At 39.8% G+C, this 15,064-nt stretch overlaps 1 protein-coding gene across 2 annotated transcripts in view; it reads left to right on the top strand.

Annotated features, from left to right (window-relative positions):
• Positions 1-15,064, top strand: part of atad2b (ATPase family AAA domain containing 2B) — a 132,359-nt gene that overhangs the window by 59,770 nt on the left and 57,525 nt on the right. For both annotated transcript variants that reach the window (XM_087977413.1, XM_087977410.1), the window contains exons 12-15: positions 5,100-5,274; positions 5,377-5,465; positions 10,177-10,336; positions 13,655-13,745. In XM_087977413.1, coding sequence (XP_087833539.1) covers positions 5,100-5,274; positions 5,377-5,465; positions 10,177-10,336; positions 13,655-13,745 — 515 coding nt within the window. The remainder of the gene's footprint in view (positions 1-5,099; positions 5,275-5,376; positions 5,466-10,176; positions 10,337-13,654; positions 13,746-15,064) is intronic.

Raw genomic sequence — 15,064 nt, 5'->3', positions numbered from 1 at the left:
ATTACCTTACACTGAAAGACTGAAGCGACTGGGCTTGTATACCCATGAGTTTCGAAGATTGAGAGGGGATCTGATTGAGACGTATAAGATTATGAAAGGATTGGACACTCTGGCAGTAGGAAACATATTTCCACTGATGGGTGAGTGCCGAACCAGAGGACACAGCTTAAAAATACGGGGTAGACCATTTAGGACAGAGCTCAGGAGAAACTTCTTCACCCAGAGAGTGGTGGCTGTGTGGAATGCTCTTCCCCAGAGGGCAGTGGAGGCCCACTCTCTGGATTCATTTAAGAAAGAGTTGGATAGAGCTCTCAAAGATAGTGGAATCAAGGGTTATGGAGATAAGGCAGGAACAGGATACTGATTAGGAATGATCAGCCATGATTATATTGAATGGCGGTGCAGGCTCGAAGGGCTGAATGGCCTACTCCTGCACCTATTGTCTATGAGAAATGCAGCGTCGACAGGCAGGAGGCTGGAAGAACATAGCACGTCAGGCAGCATCAGGAAGTTGAGAAGTCGACATTTCAGGTGTAACCCTTCTTCAGGACTGGGGATGGGTGTTGTGGGGGTGGGGGTGGGGGGGTGGGGGTGGGGGAGGGGGCAGTGTGGTGAAGTGGGGATAGGTGAAGACAGGTAGAGGGTACAACCTGGTTGGTCAATGGGAGAAGTGAATCCGGTTTGTGGCAGAGAGGAGTGGAAGGGGCTAGGAAAGGAGTCAGGGGATGGGAAGAGAGGTTATTTGAAATTGGAGAACTCAATGTTTAGTCCTCCGGGTTATTGGCTGTCCAGGCAGAAGATGAGGTGTTTTGTTCCTTTAATTTGCGGTGTGGTTTGTTATGACGATGGAGGAGGCCAAGGATGGTCATGTTGGAAAGGGAGTAGGAAGGGGAGTTGAAATGGGCAGTGACTGGGAGATCTGGTTGGCCCCTGCAGGCCCAGCTGTGATGCTCGATGAACTGTTTCCTGAATTTACATTCGGTCTCCCCGATGGAGAGAAGACCACATTGGGAGCACCTGATGCAGTGAACTAGGTTGGAGGAGAGGCAGGTGAACCTCTGTCTCACCTGGGAAGACATTTTGAGGCCCTGGATGGAGGTGAAGGTGTTGGTGTACCAGCAGGTTTTGCATCTTTTCTGGATGCAGGGCAAGGTACCTGGGAGTTCAGGGGGGTTGGTGGGGAGATTGGCGCAAACCAAGGACTGTCGAAGGGAGCAGTCCTTGCGGAAGGCAGAGATGGGTGGGGAAGGGAAGATGTTCTTGGTGGTTTAGTCTAATTGGAGTTGGTGGAAGTGTTTAAGAATGATGAGTTGGATGCAGAGACTGGTGGGGTGGTAGGTGAGGACAAGGGGACTCTGTCTTTATTGCATTGGGAGGTGGGGGGGTGGGGTTTAGAGCAGTGAAGCTGGGAATGGAGGTGGTGCGATGAAGGGCTGTCTGGATGACAGAAGGAGGAAAAGCACGTTGTTTGAATCAGGTACTCCCGATGTGGTCTTCTCTACATCGTGGAGACTGAACGTAAACTTAAGGTTCGTCGAGCACTGCAGCCGGGCCCGCAGGGGCCAACCGTACCTCCCAGTCACTGCCCATTTCAATTCCCCTTCCCACTCCCTTTCCATACTTGGCCTCCTCCAATGCCACCACGAACCACACTGCAAATTGGAGGAACAACACCTTATCATCTGCTGGGCAGCGTACAGCCTGGAGGACTCAACGTTGAGTTCTCCAATTTCAAATAACCTCCCTTCCCATCCCCGACTCCCTTCCATTCCTCCCTGCCACAAACCTAATTTATTCCTCCCATTGACCAACCAGGTCGTACCCTCTACTTGTCTTCACCTTGCCCTGCCTCCCCCTTTTATCTGCAGCACCCCCTACACCCATCCCCAGTCCTGAAGAAGGGTTACACCCAAAACGTCGACTTTTCCACCACCTGATGCTGCCTGGCTTGCTGTGTTCTTCCAGCCTCCTGACTGTCTACTTTGGATTCCAGCATCTGCAGTTTTTTTTGTCTCTACTGAGAAATGCAAGAGCATTTGACAGTCTCTCTAACCATTTCCACATGAAAAAATGTACAGTATATTGACAAATTATTTCTTGCTTGTGAAGAACAGGTCCCTTTGTATTATATATGTAACCTCCAGCACATGTAGATGTATCTCACTGCAAGCCTAATAATCTTAAACTGGCTTCTAGTTTAATTCTTAACACAGTCAGAGTTATTTATTGGCAATAATGACAATACCAAAATCACATTTACTGTATGATATCGTGTTCTGAGGTCGGCAAACATGAGCTAGTTGTGCATGATTAGCCTGCTGCACATTGCAAATGGTCAAAGAGATGTATTGTCTGCCAGTTATCAGCCTACATACATAAAAACATAAGAAATAGGAACAGGAGTAGGCCATCTGCCCCATTGAACCTGCTCTGCCAGTCGTTGAGATCACGGCTGACCATCTCGTGGGTTCAGCTTCACTTAACTACCTGCTCACCTGGCATACACTGGCACTGAAACACCTATTACATTCCTTATTTGTGTGGTAAGCAAATGCTTGACAATAGCATTCTGGTCTTGTGTTTACTGCAAGGTAACCAATCACTGATGTTAAACTGATTTGAATCGTTTCTTGAGCAAGGGGATATTCCATTTCCCAGTCTTCTGGCACATATCTCATGTCTGGTGACAATTGAAAAATTAAAACACATCATTCCACTCTTTTCACTCCCCTTTAGCAGTGTTGCATACATTTGCTGCTCTTGTCCTTCAAAGTGGCAGAATTTTCAAGTTTAGTCAGTGCTATTGAAGGAAGCTTGTTTAGTTGCTGCAGTGCATTTTGTAAATGGTAGATGCTGTTGCCATTGTGTTGGTGGTGAACAAGATGAATGTTGAAGGGGGTCAATAAGGTGTAGTCATCACCTGACTCTATCTTATTGACCACCTTCAGTTTAAACTTCTTTGTCCTATGAGTGTCGGGGCTGCAGTCATCCAGGCAGGTAGTATATTATCACTTGTTTCTTATAGATAGTGAACAGGCATTTGGGAGACAAGAGATAAGTTACCCACTACAGAATCCCTAACCTCTGATTGTTCTTGTAGCCACTTGATTCATATGGCAAATCCAGTTCATTGTCTGGTCAATGGTAGCCCCCAGGGTGTTGTGAGAATAGAATTCTTGAATATAATGCTGCTAAATGTCATGGATGATGGTTATATCCCCTTTAGTTGGTGATGTTTGCCTGACTTTTGCTGGTTATCCATGTTTCTTGCCACTTACTGGCCAAAGCCTGTCCAGGTCTTTCTGCCTATGGTAAAGGCTGCTTCAGTATCTGAGGAATTGTGGTTGGTGCTGAACAGTGTACAGTCATCCCCACTTCTGTTGTTATGATGGTGGGAGAATTATTCATGAAGAATATGAAGATGGTTGGGCCTTGGAAACAATGCTGAGGAACTCATGACTGAGATGATTGTTCAACAACAACAACTTCTTCCTCTGTGGTAAGTATGACTTCAACCAGCAGAGAGTCTGTAACCCTGAACCAGATTCCTATTGCCTCTAGTTTTACTAGGGCTCCTTGAAACCATAATCCAACAAAGGCAGCCTCTCTCACTGCGCCTCTGCATTTTAGCTCTTTCTCTATGTTTGAACTAAGGCTGTAATGAAGTCAGAAGCTGAGTCGCCATGACAGAACCCAAACTGAACACAGTGAGCAGGTTATTGCTGAGCAGGTGTCACTTAATAATATTGTCAGCAAATCTTTCATTGCTTTGCTGATAATCAAAAAATAGACTGGTATGATGGTAATTGGCCAGGTTAGATTTGTTCCTTTTGTGGACAGCATTAACTGGACAATGTTTCACACTTTTGGGTAGATGCGTTTTGTAGCTGTACTGGAACAGCTTAACTAGGGGTATGGAGAGTTTTGGAGCACAACTCTCAGTACAGTTATCAGAATGTTGTCAGAGCCCAGAGTCTTTGCAATATCCAGTGTCTTCAGCTGTTTTGTGACATCACAGATGTATTACTGCACAGAGGGAGGTCATTTGGCCCATTGTGTTTACATCATTTCTCTAAATGAGCGTCATGACTTTGGGCCATTTGCTTTCCTATTTTCCCATAACATTTCACATTTATTCAAATCAACTAATGCCCTCTTGAATACCTCAATTGAATCTGCCTTCGCCTTGCTTGTAGGTATTGCATTCCAGACTAGAGCAACTTGTTATTTGAAGTATTTTGCCACATAATATTTGCTTTTTCTTTGCAAATCACTTCAAATCTGCAAACTCTTGGTCTTAATCCTTTTATGAGTTTCTCCCTACCTAATTTGTCCAGACCCCCTCATGATGTTGGAAACTTCTGTCAGATCTCCTTTTGGACTTCTCTCCAAGGAGAACAGTCTGAAGCCCTCCAACTTGTCTTCAAAACTATATTCTCTTTCCTGGAACCATTCTTGTAAAACACTTCTGCACTTCCTCCATTCACATCCTTCCTGTACTGTAGTTCCCAGAACTGCACACAATACTGCGGCTGAGATCTAACTAGCATCTTGTACAAGTTCAACATCACCTCTTTGTTCTTTTACTCTATGCCCTATTAATAAAGCTCAAGATACTTTATGCTTTATTAACTGCTCTCTCCACCTGTTCTATCACATTCAGTGATTTGTATGAGTATACATGCAGGTCACACTGCACTTGCACCCTCTTTAACGTTGATAGGTACTGTGGATATTAAAACAAATCATGAGGTGCATGATTAAAATGTAAAAGTATGGTTCAGTAGTTTTAGTCAAAACTAAATTTAAATACTTTTGCAGTGTTATTACTTTAGCAATATTTATTTTATGTTTATTCATAAAAAGTGAAGTCTTGTTCTCATACTTATCTATTTTAAAAGCAAACACTTGGTATGAATCATTAAATCACATCCCTGTTTGTCTTTTTATGGGATGTAGTAAACCAGATGGAGAGAAGGGAAGGAAAATGTTTTGGATTAGACCATCCGAAGAATTGTGAATTTCAATATCCGAAGTTAATGTTAAACTATATCTAGATACTGATGTGCATTTATGAATTATTTTGTTGGATGGTGTAGGGGATGTTTATTCTATGGACCACCTGGAACTGGCAAAACTTTGGTAGCTAGAGCACTGGCTAATGAATGCAGCCTAGGAGACAAGAAGGTTTCATTCTTCATGCGGAAAGGCGCAGATTGTCTCAGCAAATGGGTAGGGGAGTCTGAACGACAACTTAGGCTCCTCTTTGACCAGGTAAACAAAGCAAGTGGCAACATGTTTTCTAATTTTTTTATATGCACTATTGTAAATCTTAACATACAGACATAATTCACAATCTTTGCTTTCTTCTGGCAGGCTTACTTAATGCGTCCCTCAATTATATTTTTTGATGAAATTGATGGTCTGGCACCAGTTCGTTCAAGCAGACAAGATCAAATTCATAGGTATTGTTTTATGAATTCTGTGATAATATTTTTTGGAGTCTTAACATTTAGACTTGCATCAGAGTGAAAAGAAATGCTGTAATTATGAGAGAGGATAATTGTGGTTCATACAGCTAGCAAGATACTACTATACTTCTTATCAAATGCATTTGCAATGTTGCTTCATAGCATCCAAAATAATTCCTTGTCTCGTGTTGATAAAAATGTCCAGAACAATTTACTGTGGACAAAGAAACGGAATCGAGAGAACTCAGAGTCACAAATATTGATGTTTTGAAAACAGTTCACATTACAGAAGAAGTGCTTGATGTCTTCGACAACATGAAGGTAGATAAATCTCTGAGACCTGATCAAGTGTATCCCAGGATGTTGTGCGAAGTTAGGGAAAAAATTGTGCGTCCCAGCAGAGATATTTGTATTGTCTATAACCACGGATGAGGTGCCAGAAGACTGGAGAGTGACTAATGTTGTGCCTTTATTTAAGAAAAGCTGTAAGGTCTCTGGGAACTAGAGACTTGTGAACCTAATGTTGGTGATGGTTAAATTGTTGGAGGTGATTCTGAAAGATAGGATTCACATGCATTTGGAGAGGCAAGGTATGATTAGGGATAGTTAGTATGCATTTGTCCAGGGGAAGTCATGTCTCACAAACTTGATTGAGTTTTTTGAGGAAGTAATCAAAAAGATTGAGGGCAGTGCAGTGTACGTTGTTTACATGGCCATTAGCAAACCTTCCATGTGGTAGACTAAATAATAAAGCTAGATCACATGTGATTCAGGATGATCTGCCAATTGGTCTTGACGTAGCAGACAGAGGATGGTTGTGGAGGATTGTTTATCGGACTGGAGGCCTGTGACCAGCAGCCTTCCATAAGGATTAGTACTGGCTTCGCTTTGTAAACCATTTAGAAGAGAATATGGTGTGGTTAGTAAGTTTGTAGATGACACCAGATTGGTGGTATAGTGGACAGTGAAAAAGATTATCTCAGATTACAAAGAGATCTTGGTCATTTGGATCAGTGGACTGAGGGGTGTTGGATGGAGTTTAATTTGGATAAATACAAGGTATTGCATTTTGGTAAAAGAAACAAGGATAGGACTTATTACTGGTAGGACTTGGGTACTGTTGTAGAGCAGAGACAAGTGTTCAGGTACATAATTCTTTGAAATTTGCATCACAGGCAGAGAGGGTGATAAAGAAGACTATTCTTGCTTTCATTGCTCAGATCTTTGTAGAGGAATTGGTGTGTCATGTTGAGGTTTCTTAGGAATACTGGTGCAGTTCTGGTTTCCCTGCAAGAGGAAGGATATTATTAAATTGTAGAGGGTTCAGAAAAGGTTTACTGGCTTACAGTGAATGGAGGTTTAGAATTATAAACATAGGCTGGACCTTTTTGTCCTGGAGCACAGGAGGTTGAGGGGTGACCTTATTGAGATTTATGATGTCATGAGAAGCATAGATAAGGTGAATGGCAAGGATCTTTGCCCGGGGGTGGGCGAGCTCAAAACTAGGGGACATATTTTTAAGATGAGAGGAGAAAGCTTTAAAAAGGACATGAGGGGCACCTTTCTTACACACAGTGGTTCATGTGTTAAATGAACTGCCGGAGGAAATGATAGATGCGGGTTTTACAGCATTTAAAAGACATTTAGATAAGGTTTGGAAGGCTATCTGCCACTTACAAGCAGATAGGACTAGTTTAGTTTGGAAACACGGTTGGCATGGATGAGTTGGACCAAAGAGTCTGATTTTATATTGTTTGTCTCTATACCTAATTGTTAAACATATCTCAGTTAGTGTCTATTTTTCCCAATGTCTGTTACCCTCTAATATTTACAATATATAATAGAATTTACCAACAACTTACTGTTTGGTCCTCATTAAATTTATGATTTGACTTGAGTAGTTCACTGATCACTTCACACATGCAAAGTTGGAACATTGCTTTCACTAGAAAGTTTAATTGTTCTGATTCCAACTGATGTTATTACTGGACAGATCAGATAGCAGACTGAAAACTGGCCTGATACATGAAATCTTTTGCTTTTCCATGAGGTAGTCTTTCCTGCAACACAAATGGGTTTCACAATCACACAGAGTATTTTGCAAAAGCAGTGAAGATAGACCAAACTAATAAACCAAACCAATTGCATGTAGCACATACGTAATGATGTTAAAACACTCAGTAAAAGCACAATCCCATTAATCCCAAAAACGTACCACTAGAGTACTCAAACATTAGAGAATATCCTTCTCTAGCCCACATATGGTTTGTCTTAGATGTGTCCTCAGTTCCCTGTTTTGAGAATCTTTTGGCCTCTTCCTTGATTTATCATGTTTTTTGAGCTTACACTTTGATAACCCCTTCAAGCACTTCTGTTGTGGAACTTGTACCTTACCCTGAGGTAACATATTTTAACAATTTTAAACTAGCATCTGTCTTTCTGGGGAGCAACTGCTTTGCACATCCAGCTCCACTAAAGACTGTTGCAGAATTGTCCCAACTGGAACAAAATAAAACTTTATTTTCCCAGCTATGGGTGTATACCCTGTGCCCAAAAATAAAATTCCAGAATTCTCTGAATAAAAGATGAATGCTGTTTAGTTCTTTTTTACATGTAAACTGTCCCAATATAAATAAATTCCCACTCTCTTCCAAAACTACTTCTCTTGGGACTGTTTTAAAAAGCCATCGCCATAGTTACAAAAATAATTAAAGGTTAATCATAAACCCCTTCAGAGACCCACACAACCCAAATACCACTAGTACAAATTCAGAAATTTGAACTCAAAAATAAGCTATATGTAACTCATGCCACTTGTGTCACACAATTCATATTAAATGTTAAACTTAGCATCATGTTGATGGGGAATTTTGAGCCATCTGGTCCAGCTGTTGTAGGGTAGGTGCAGCTTTTTTAACATAATTACCTAATACTAGAATATTTAATATTATTGTGTTGGGCCCAGAGGACTTGGGAGCAAGATTAGGCATTCAGTCATTTGAGACTGTTCTGTCATTCAACAAGATCCTGTCTGATCTGGTTGTGGTCTCAATTCAACCTTCCATCTGTACTCTCCCCTTAATTTTGAATCCATGTCTGTCATTATCTGTCTAATTCAGATATAAATACATTCAATTCTCCAATCTCCTTTGCTTTCTTTGGGGGAAAAAAAACTACAGACTGATGACTGTTTGAAAGAAACCAGTCTGATTCTTGTCTGACTTAAAAGGGGAGACCTCTTCAGCTTAATTGTATCTTTTAGTTTTCGTCTCCCCCACAAATGAAGACATCGTTCCTGTCTCCAGTTTGTTAATTCTACTCAAGATCTTGTGTTTCAATAAGATACCACTCATTCTAAACTCCAGCGGACAGATCACCACCCAACCTGTCCAACCTTTTCTCATAAAATACTTCAATCCTTCCCTGACCCCAGGATTGAGTTCTGTGAACTATCTCTGAACTGCTTCTAATAAAATTAATTCTTCTCCAAATGAGAAGGCCAAAACTGCACACATATTCTAGATGTATTTTCACTACAGCTGCAGTAAAACTCCCCTAATTTCATATGTCATTCCACTTGCAACATTTTAATGACAGTGTGTCTAGACTATTCAAGTTAATGGTAAGGAAGATTATTCCACATTGTTTTATTTGAGAGGTTTGGATACATTGCTAATTAGTGGTGAATAACGTTATGAAAATTGAAGAGGATGACATTGTGTAGGAATGTATTTGTGAATTTATTTGCTGTATGTCTCTTGATAGCTGTCAATGTGAAAAACGCACATTTTGTTTTTCTGTTTCTTTCAGTCTATCGACTGTTTTACTTATGCAGTCATTGGCAATGTTGGGACAATGATTGTCCACCCCGGTCCAATCTCAGAAGTCACATGATACCAGATTATAGCCCAACAGGTTTATTTATCAGATGAGGAGGGAGCAGCATTACGAAAGCTTGTGATTTCATACAAACCTATTGGACTATAACCTGGTGTCATATGACTTTTGCCAACATATTTTGGTTTTTGAACCAGGTCTTTTGTAAAATTCGCAAACTCTTTTGGAAAGTCCAAATATACCATGGTCAATACATTTTGTTTTGCTTGTAAACTTACTCATTTAACTAATTTTATTAAAATAAGTTGACAGCATTATTTGCTGTTTTACAAAATTGTTCACAGTACCACAAATAATTTTTATTTCCATTTGATTATATGAGTACAGATGATAAAGTTAAGGTAGTTTATTAAGTATTGCTATGTGAAATCTTTTTTAAAGAAAATTCTTGAATCAAAACTCTTCAATACTTAATCAGATTTTATGGTTGAATTTCCTTTTTTGGATTCATTTTGAAAGTTGATCTGTTAGAAATCTATAGTTTCTTCCAATATTTGACTTGAACAGTGCTTTGTTGCCAACATCATTGGAATAGCCTGATGAGGAACTATTTCTGATCAGGTTATTTTTCTTATTATAGGCAACTTGATTGTTGTGTGCTCTTGTGGTCCCATAATGTAGCCATCATGTGTACTCTGGATGAGAATTTAAGGCAAAACTAGTGACGTAGACAAGAACAATTTTAAGAAATTGTACATTTTCATTGAATGTTTTCTTCCAATATTGTACATCTATGTGATGTTAGAGTTAATTATAATGTGTTTTGCTTATTTATTCTTGTGTAAGGTTACTCCTATTTCTTTATCAGCTCTATAGTATCCACATTACTGGCACTGATGGATGGACTGGATAATAGAGGCGAAGTAGTTATAATCGGTGCTACAAATAGACTTGATTCCATTGACCCCGCGCTCAGGAGACCAGGTCGTTTTGACAGAGAATTCCTCTTTAACCTGCCTGATAAAAAGGTATTGGAAAATTTTTGAGGTATTATTTCTTAAGTGGAGCTTTATGTTGTCATCTTACTGTAGCTTATGGGAAATGGTGTTTTTTGGTGTTTCCTGTGTTCCCTCAGCAGTTTCAGTAAAACAGTAATACTGTTGCTATAAAGCAACACGTTTACTGAACCGTTGCATGATGGATATGTGCTAAAGTATCAATAGGTGTTACTGGTAATGAAATATTGGTGTCTCATTTTTAATGCTCCTTTATTTTCTGTGCATCTCTACTGGATTTTACAGTGGTAAATATAGGCAAGAGGTGCACAAAGACGCAAGGTTAATAGAAGGAATCTAGTTTTGTTCTTTCAGTTCTCTAAACTGTATTTCTTAAAAATCTATTGCCACAACTCAAATTGTCTTTGGAGTGTCGGATGCTGAGGGGTGACCTTATAGAGGTTTACAAAATTATGAGGGGCATGGATAGGGTAAATAGACTAAGTCTTTTCCCTGGGGTTGAGGAGTCCAGAACTAGAGGGCATAGGTTTAGGGTGAGAGGGGAAAGATATAAAAGAGACCGACGAGGCAACTTTTTCACACAGAGGGTGGTACAGAGGGAGGCATTTGGATGGGTATATGAATAGGAAGGGTGTGGAGGGATATGGGCTGGGTGCTGGCAGGTGGGACTAGATTGGGATGGGATATCTGGTCGGCATGGATGGGTTGGACCGAAGGGTCTGTTTCCATGCTGTACATCTCTATGACTGTATCAGTATTGTGGACTTGAAGGCTAGTTTATTCTTGTGTTTGTGTACCTCTTGAGCCTCCTTCATCTAACTCTGCTAGCAAATCCTTTATTCCTTTTTACTTTGTGTACTTATTTATCTTTTGCTTAAATGCATCTTTAATGCTCATTTCATTAACTTCTTCTGGTAAATAAGTTTCTCTATATTGAAGGGACTGTACAAAAAGAAGTTATTGTTGTGTTAAAGTTATCGGTGACTATCTAATATTTATGAACCATAGTTCAGTTCTGTCTAGAAGAGGAATCTTTTTCTTTGTTTACCCGATCAAATCCCTTTGTAATTTTAAAGGTCATCTAGTCACTTTTCACCTTTTCCAGGGAAAAGAGCTCTGACCTCACGGTCTGTCCTAATGGTTATAAATGCGCACTTCAGATCACTTTGAAACCCTTTTTTTTCATCTTCTTCAGTTTCTGTTTATTTTCTCCATAATAGGCAGATCAAACTTGGCGTAGCTTTCTTGAGTGTGGTTGAATTGAGATGCTGTGCTTATTTAAGTCAACCCTTCTGTCTTTCAGTATTTTCTAACAATGAACCCCAGTGCCTTTGATGCATTTTTAAAGCCTTCTAATTGCTGATCATTCTTAAAATTTGTGAAACAGTAGCCCTACATTCCTTTGCTCCTCTTTCTGATTTGAACTTGCATTTCCAGAAAGTCATAGCTTTTACAGCACTGAAGCACTGTTGAGTTTGTTGAGTCATTGTTGAATTAGGTAGCTGAAATATATTCACACACAAGAAATTGAATGCAGAGCTGTTGATGCTGGTACAAGTGTGGAAAAGGTGATGAAGTGATCCAAGTAAGTGATCCAGCACAGTGGCATTACAGGGTTGGTGGTGGGGCTGAATTGTGTGGGTAACAGTAAGTGAGGGAATATGCCTGTGATAATGAGAGTGGTAGAAAATGTAACATCTTCTTCACTTACTGTTAACTAGGTGGGAGGTGTGTAAAGTAGCGAGAGCAGATGGTGGCACTTACCCTGGCAGAACGAAGAAGGTCATTTACCTTCTTGCTCTTCTCAGTGTTGCTCGGGGTACTAGAGACAGGTACTGTCTTGTTCATAACCTCTGGCCGTGCTGGCAAGATCTTGTGGTGTGGCCTGCTCTGTCGATGTTTGGGAAAAGAGGATAGTCCTTATCTGGACCATCTTGTCCAGCAGGACCTTCAGACCCTTGGCACTCCACTTTGTGGGCAATTTACCCTTCTCAGTAATGCCTAGGTGAATGTCTGCAAACATGCAGGGGACCTGTTGAGCAGATGTGCAGTGGCATTTTAAACATGGCACTGATACCAGGGATGCTAATATGTACCTGGATATTTGAGCAGTGGCAAGTACTTCTGGCTAAGGCACGTGGGAGAATCGGGTTAGCATTGGGTGAGAGGGTTGCCATAAGTGAGGAAGTTCCTGAGGCTTGACTGGGACAATAATATGAAAAAATGTCGCAAGGGAACCCACCATGAAACTCAAATTTAATTTTGCCAAATTATGGTGACTTTGGTGTTTTCCAACACCATCTATTACACTGAGTCAATATCAGAAACATAGCATTCCTATCGGTATTTAGAAATGTTAATTAATTGATCCTTTCCGATTTCTTTTCTTTGGATTGTTGACATGTTATTTTCATTCCTTCCCCAATATGCTGGCATGAACTGAAGTGACTGATTACTGGACTTGAATTGAAAAATTGTATCCTCCTTTTATGAGGAAAACTGTTAATCTCTGAACTAAAACTTTGAATCTTCTCTTCTGAAATCACCACTAAACAGATTGCTCTCATATGTTTATTTTGCCTACCTTGAACTCAACAGTACAAATATTTTATTTGTTAACATCACAAGTTCTCTAATGCTGTCTTCTCAGATGTTTTCTCAGAATTTATACAGTTAGGTCAGTGTTCCAAATTGATTCTCTGACATTGTTAAAAAAAACCCCGCAGAATTGGCATACAACCATCTATCTCAAATCTCAAATCCAAATCTCAAAATTATATATAGGACATCTTTCACCACAATTGCATGATATATTGTGATGTGAGGGGGATGAATAATAAAAATAGTATAACTCCAGCACCTGCTTCAGCACTGGTATTCTGAAACTTTGCCTGTTGTGATGTGACCTGGGTTATGATGGTGCGCTCTTTCTTTGTTCATTCCTGCCCTCGGAAACAACTAAGTAGCTTCAGCAATGTCATCTCTCACAGAAACTCTAAGTTCTAACAGCTATTGTTCATGTGAAATTAGCAACATGGGGACCAAGACAGAACTCAATCCCTGAGAACAGGAGAAAGGGGCAGTTATCTTACATTTCTAATTTCTAATACTTAATAGCCAATTTTGTGCATGTGGCACAATTTATCTTAATTTATCTTTTAAATTATTAAAGATCTACTTTGAGAATTTTGTTTTATTAGAGTATTGCTCTGACCCTGCAAGATGGAGACTGAAAACATTATTATTTAGGAATTCAAAATGGACCATAGTTAATGTTTTGAAGTCATAAAGTACGAACACTGTATTTGGTTCTTTTTGTTGACCATTTAGGCACGAAAGCACATATTTCAAATACATACCAGAGACTGGAATCCAAAACTGTTGCAGGGTTTCCTTGATGAATTAGCTGAAAAATGTGTAGGTGAGTATTGAACTTAAAATCCTTGGAAGTATACTTATTCTATATTGTATTTTATGATCTCTTTGGGTAATATCAGCTTGAGCAATTGCATTATGGTATTAAATACACTGAAGTGGGGTGAGCTGATGTATGTTAGGTCTGAGTTCAATGAATGGGTATTTAGCTTATTCTACATGTGGAACTGCTAGATCAGTGGTCAACCAATTTTTGAGTTCTTCACACGTCAGTAGGTTAACATGTATTTGATAAACATTGTTCATGTCTTTTTAAAAATTTAAAAGGACTTTTTTTTGTTTTTCATAAATTGGTATTGATAAAATATAACTTCTACAAATTCTTCCTCTGAACATGATTGCTGGCAAGGTTGGCATTTATTGCCTATGTCTAGTTTACCTGAAGTTGTGTTAGCAACCTTCTTGAACCATGCGGTCTGTACACCTCAACAAGGTCAATTAAAATGCATCATCTGTCAATTTTCAGAATGAAATTCCACTTGCCATTGATCAGCCGGTCTATATCGTCCTACAGTCTAAGATGACATCCCTGCTGTTTTTGTCACCACCAATTTTAGTGTCATTTGCAAACAAACTGATCATACGTCCTATGTTCATGTCCAGTTCATTGATGTACATAACAAAGAACAAGGGACCCAGTGCCCTTTGATCATTGTCCTTTGATCATCACCCTTTGCTTCCTGCCACAAAGCCAATTTTAGATTCAGTTTAGCAAACTGCCTTGCGTCTTGTGGACTCTTCGCTTCTTAATGATTCTGCCTCACATGACCTTGTCTAAAGCTTTAAATCAACTGTACTAGCTTCATCTACACACCTAGTCATTCCTCAAAATTCAAATTTGTTGGACATGATATCCCAGTGATAAAACTATGTTGACTACCTTTGATTAAACTATACCTCTGCAAGTGTACATTGATTTAGTTGCTCAGAATCTTTTTCAGTAGTTTCTGTACAACTGATGTTAAACTCATTTGCTCATAGTTTCTTGGTTTATCCCAACTACCCTTCTTAAAACAATAATGCTACAACATTAGTTGTCTTGCAGTCCTCTGGCATCCCTCCCGTATCTAGAGAGAAATAGAAATTTAATGTCAAAGCCCCTGTAATCTCCTCCCTTGGTTCCTACAGGAGTCTGGATACTTCTGACCTGAACCAAGGGATTTATCCAATTTCAAGCCTGCTAAAACTGCTGATACCTCTCCATCTTAATATTAATTGTTCAAATAAATGCAGTCACCCTCTGTAATTACAATGCTTACACTGTCTTTCCCTATAGTGAATGCAGATGAAAAGTACCTGTTGAAA

Source organism: Chiloscyllium plagiosum, unplaced genomic scaffold (assembly GCF_037043375.1).
Source record: "Chiloscyllium plagiosum isolate Xiang-an unplaced genomic scaffold, Cpla_swu_hap1 HiC_scaffold_3, whole genome shotgun sequence".
NCBI lineage: Eukaryota > Metazoa > Chordata > Chondrichthyes > Orectolobiformes > Hemiscylliidae > Chiloscyllium > Chiloscyllium plagiosum.
The sequence above is the reverse complement of the archived record's forward strand: the minus strand, read 5'-3'. Positions and strand labels throughout refer to the sequence as shown.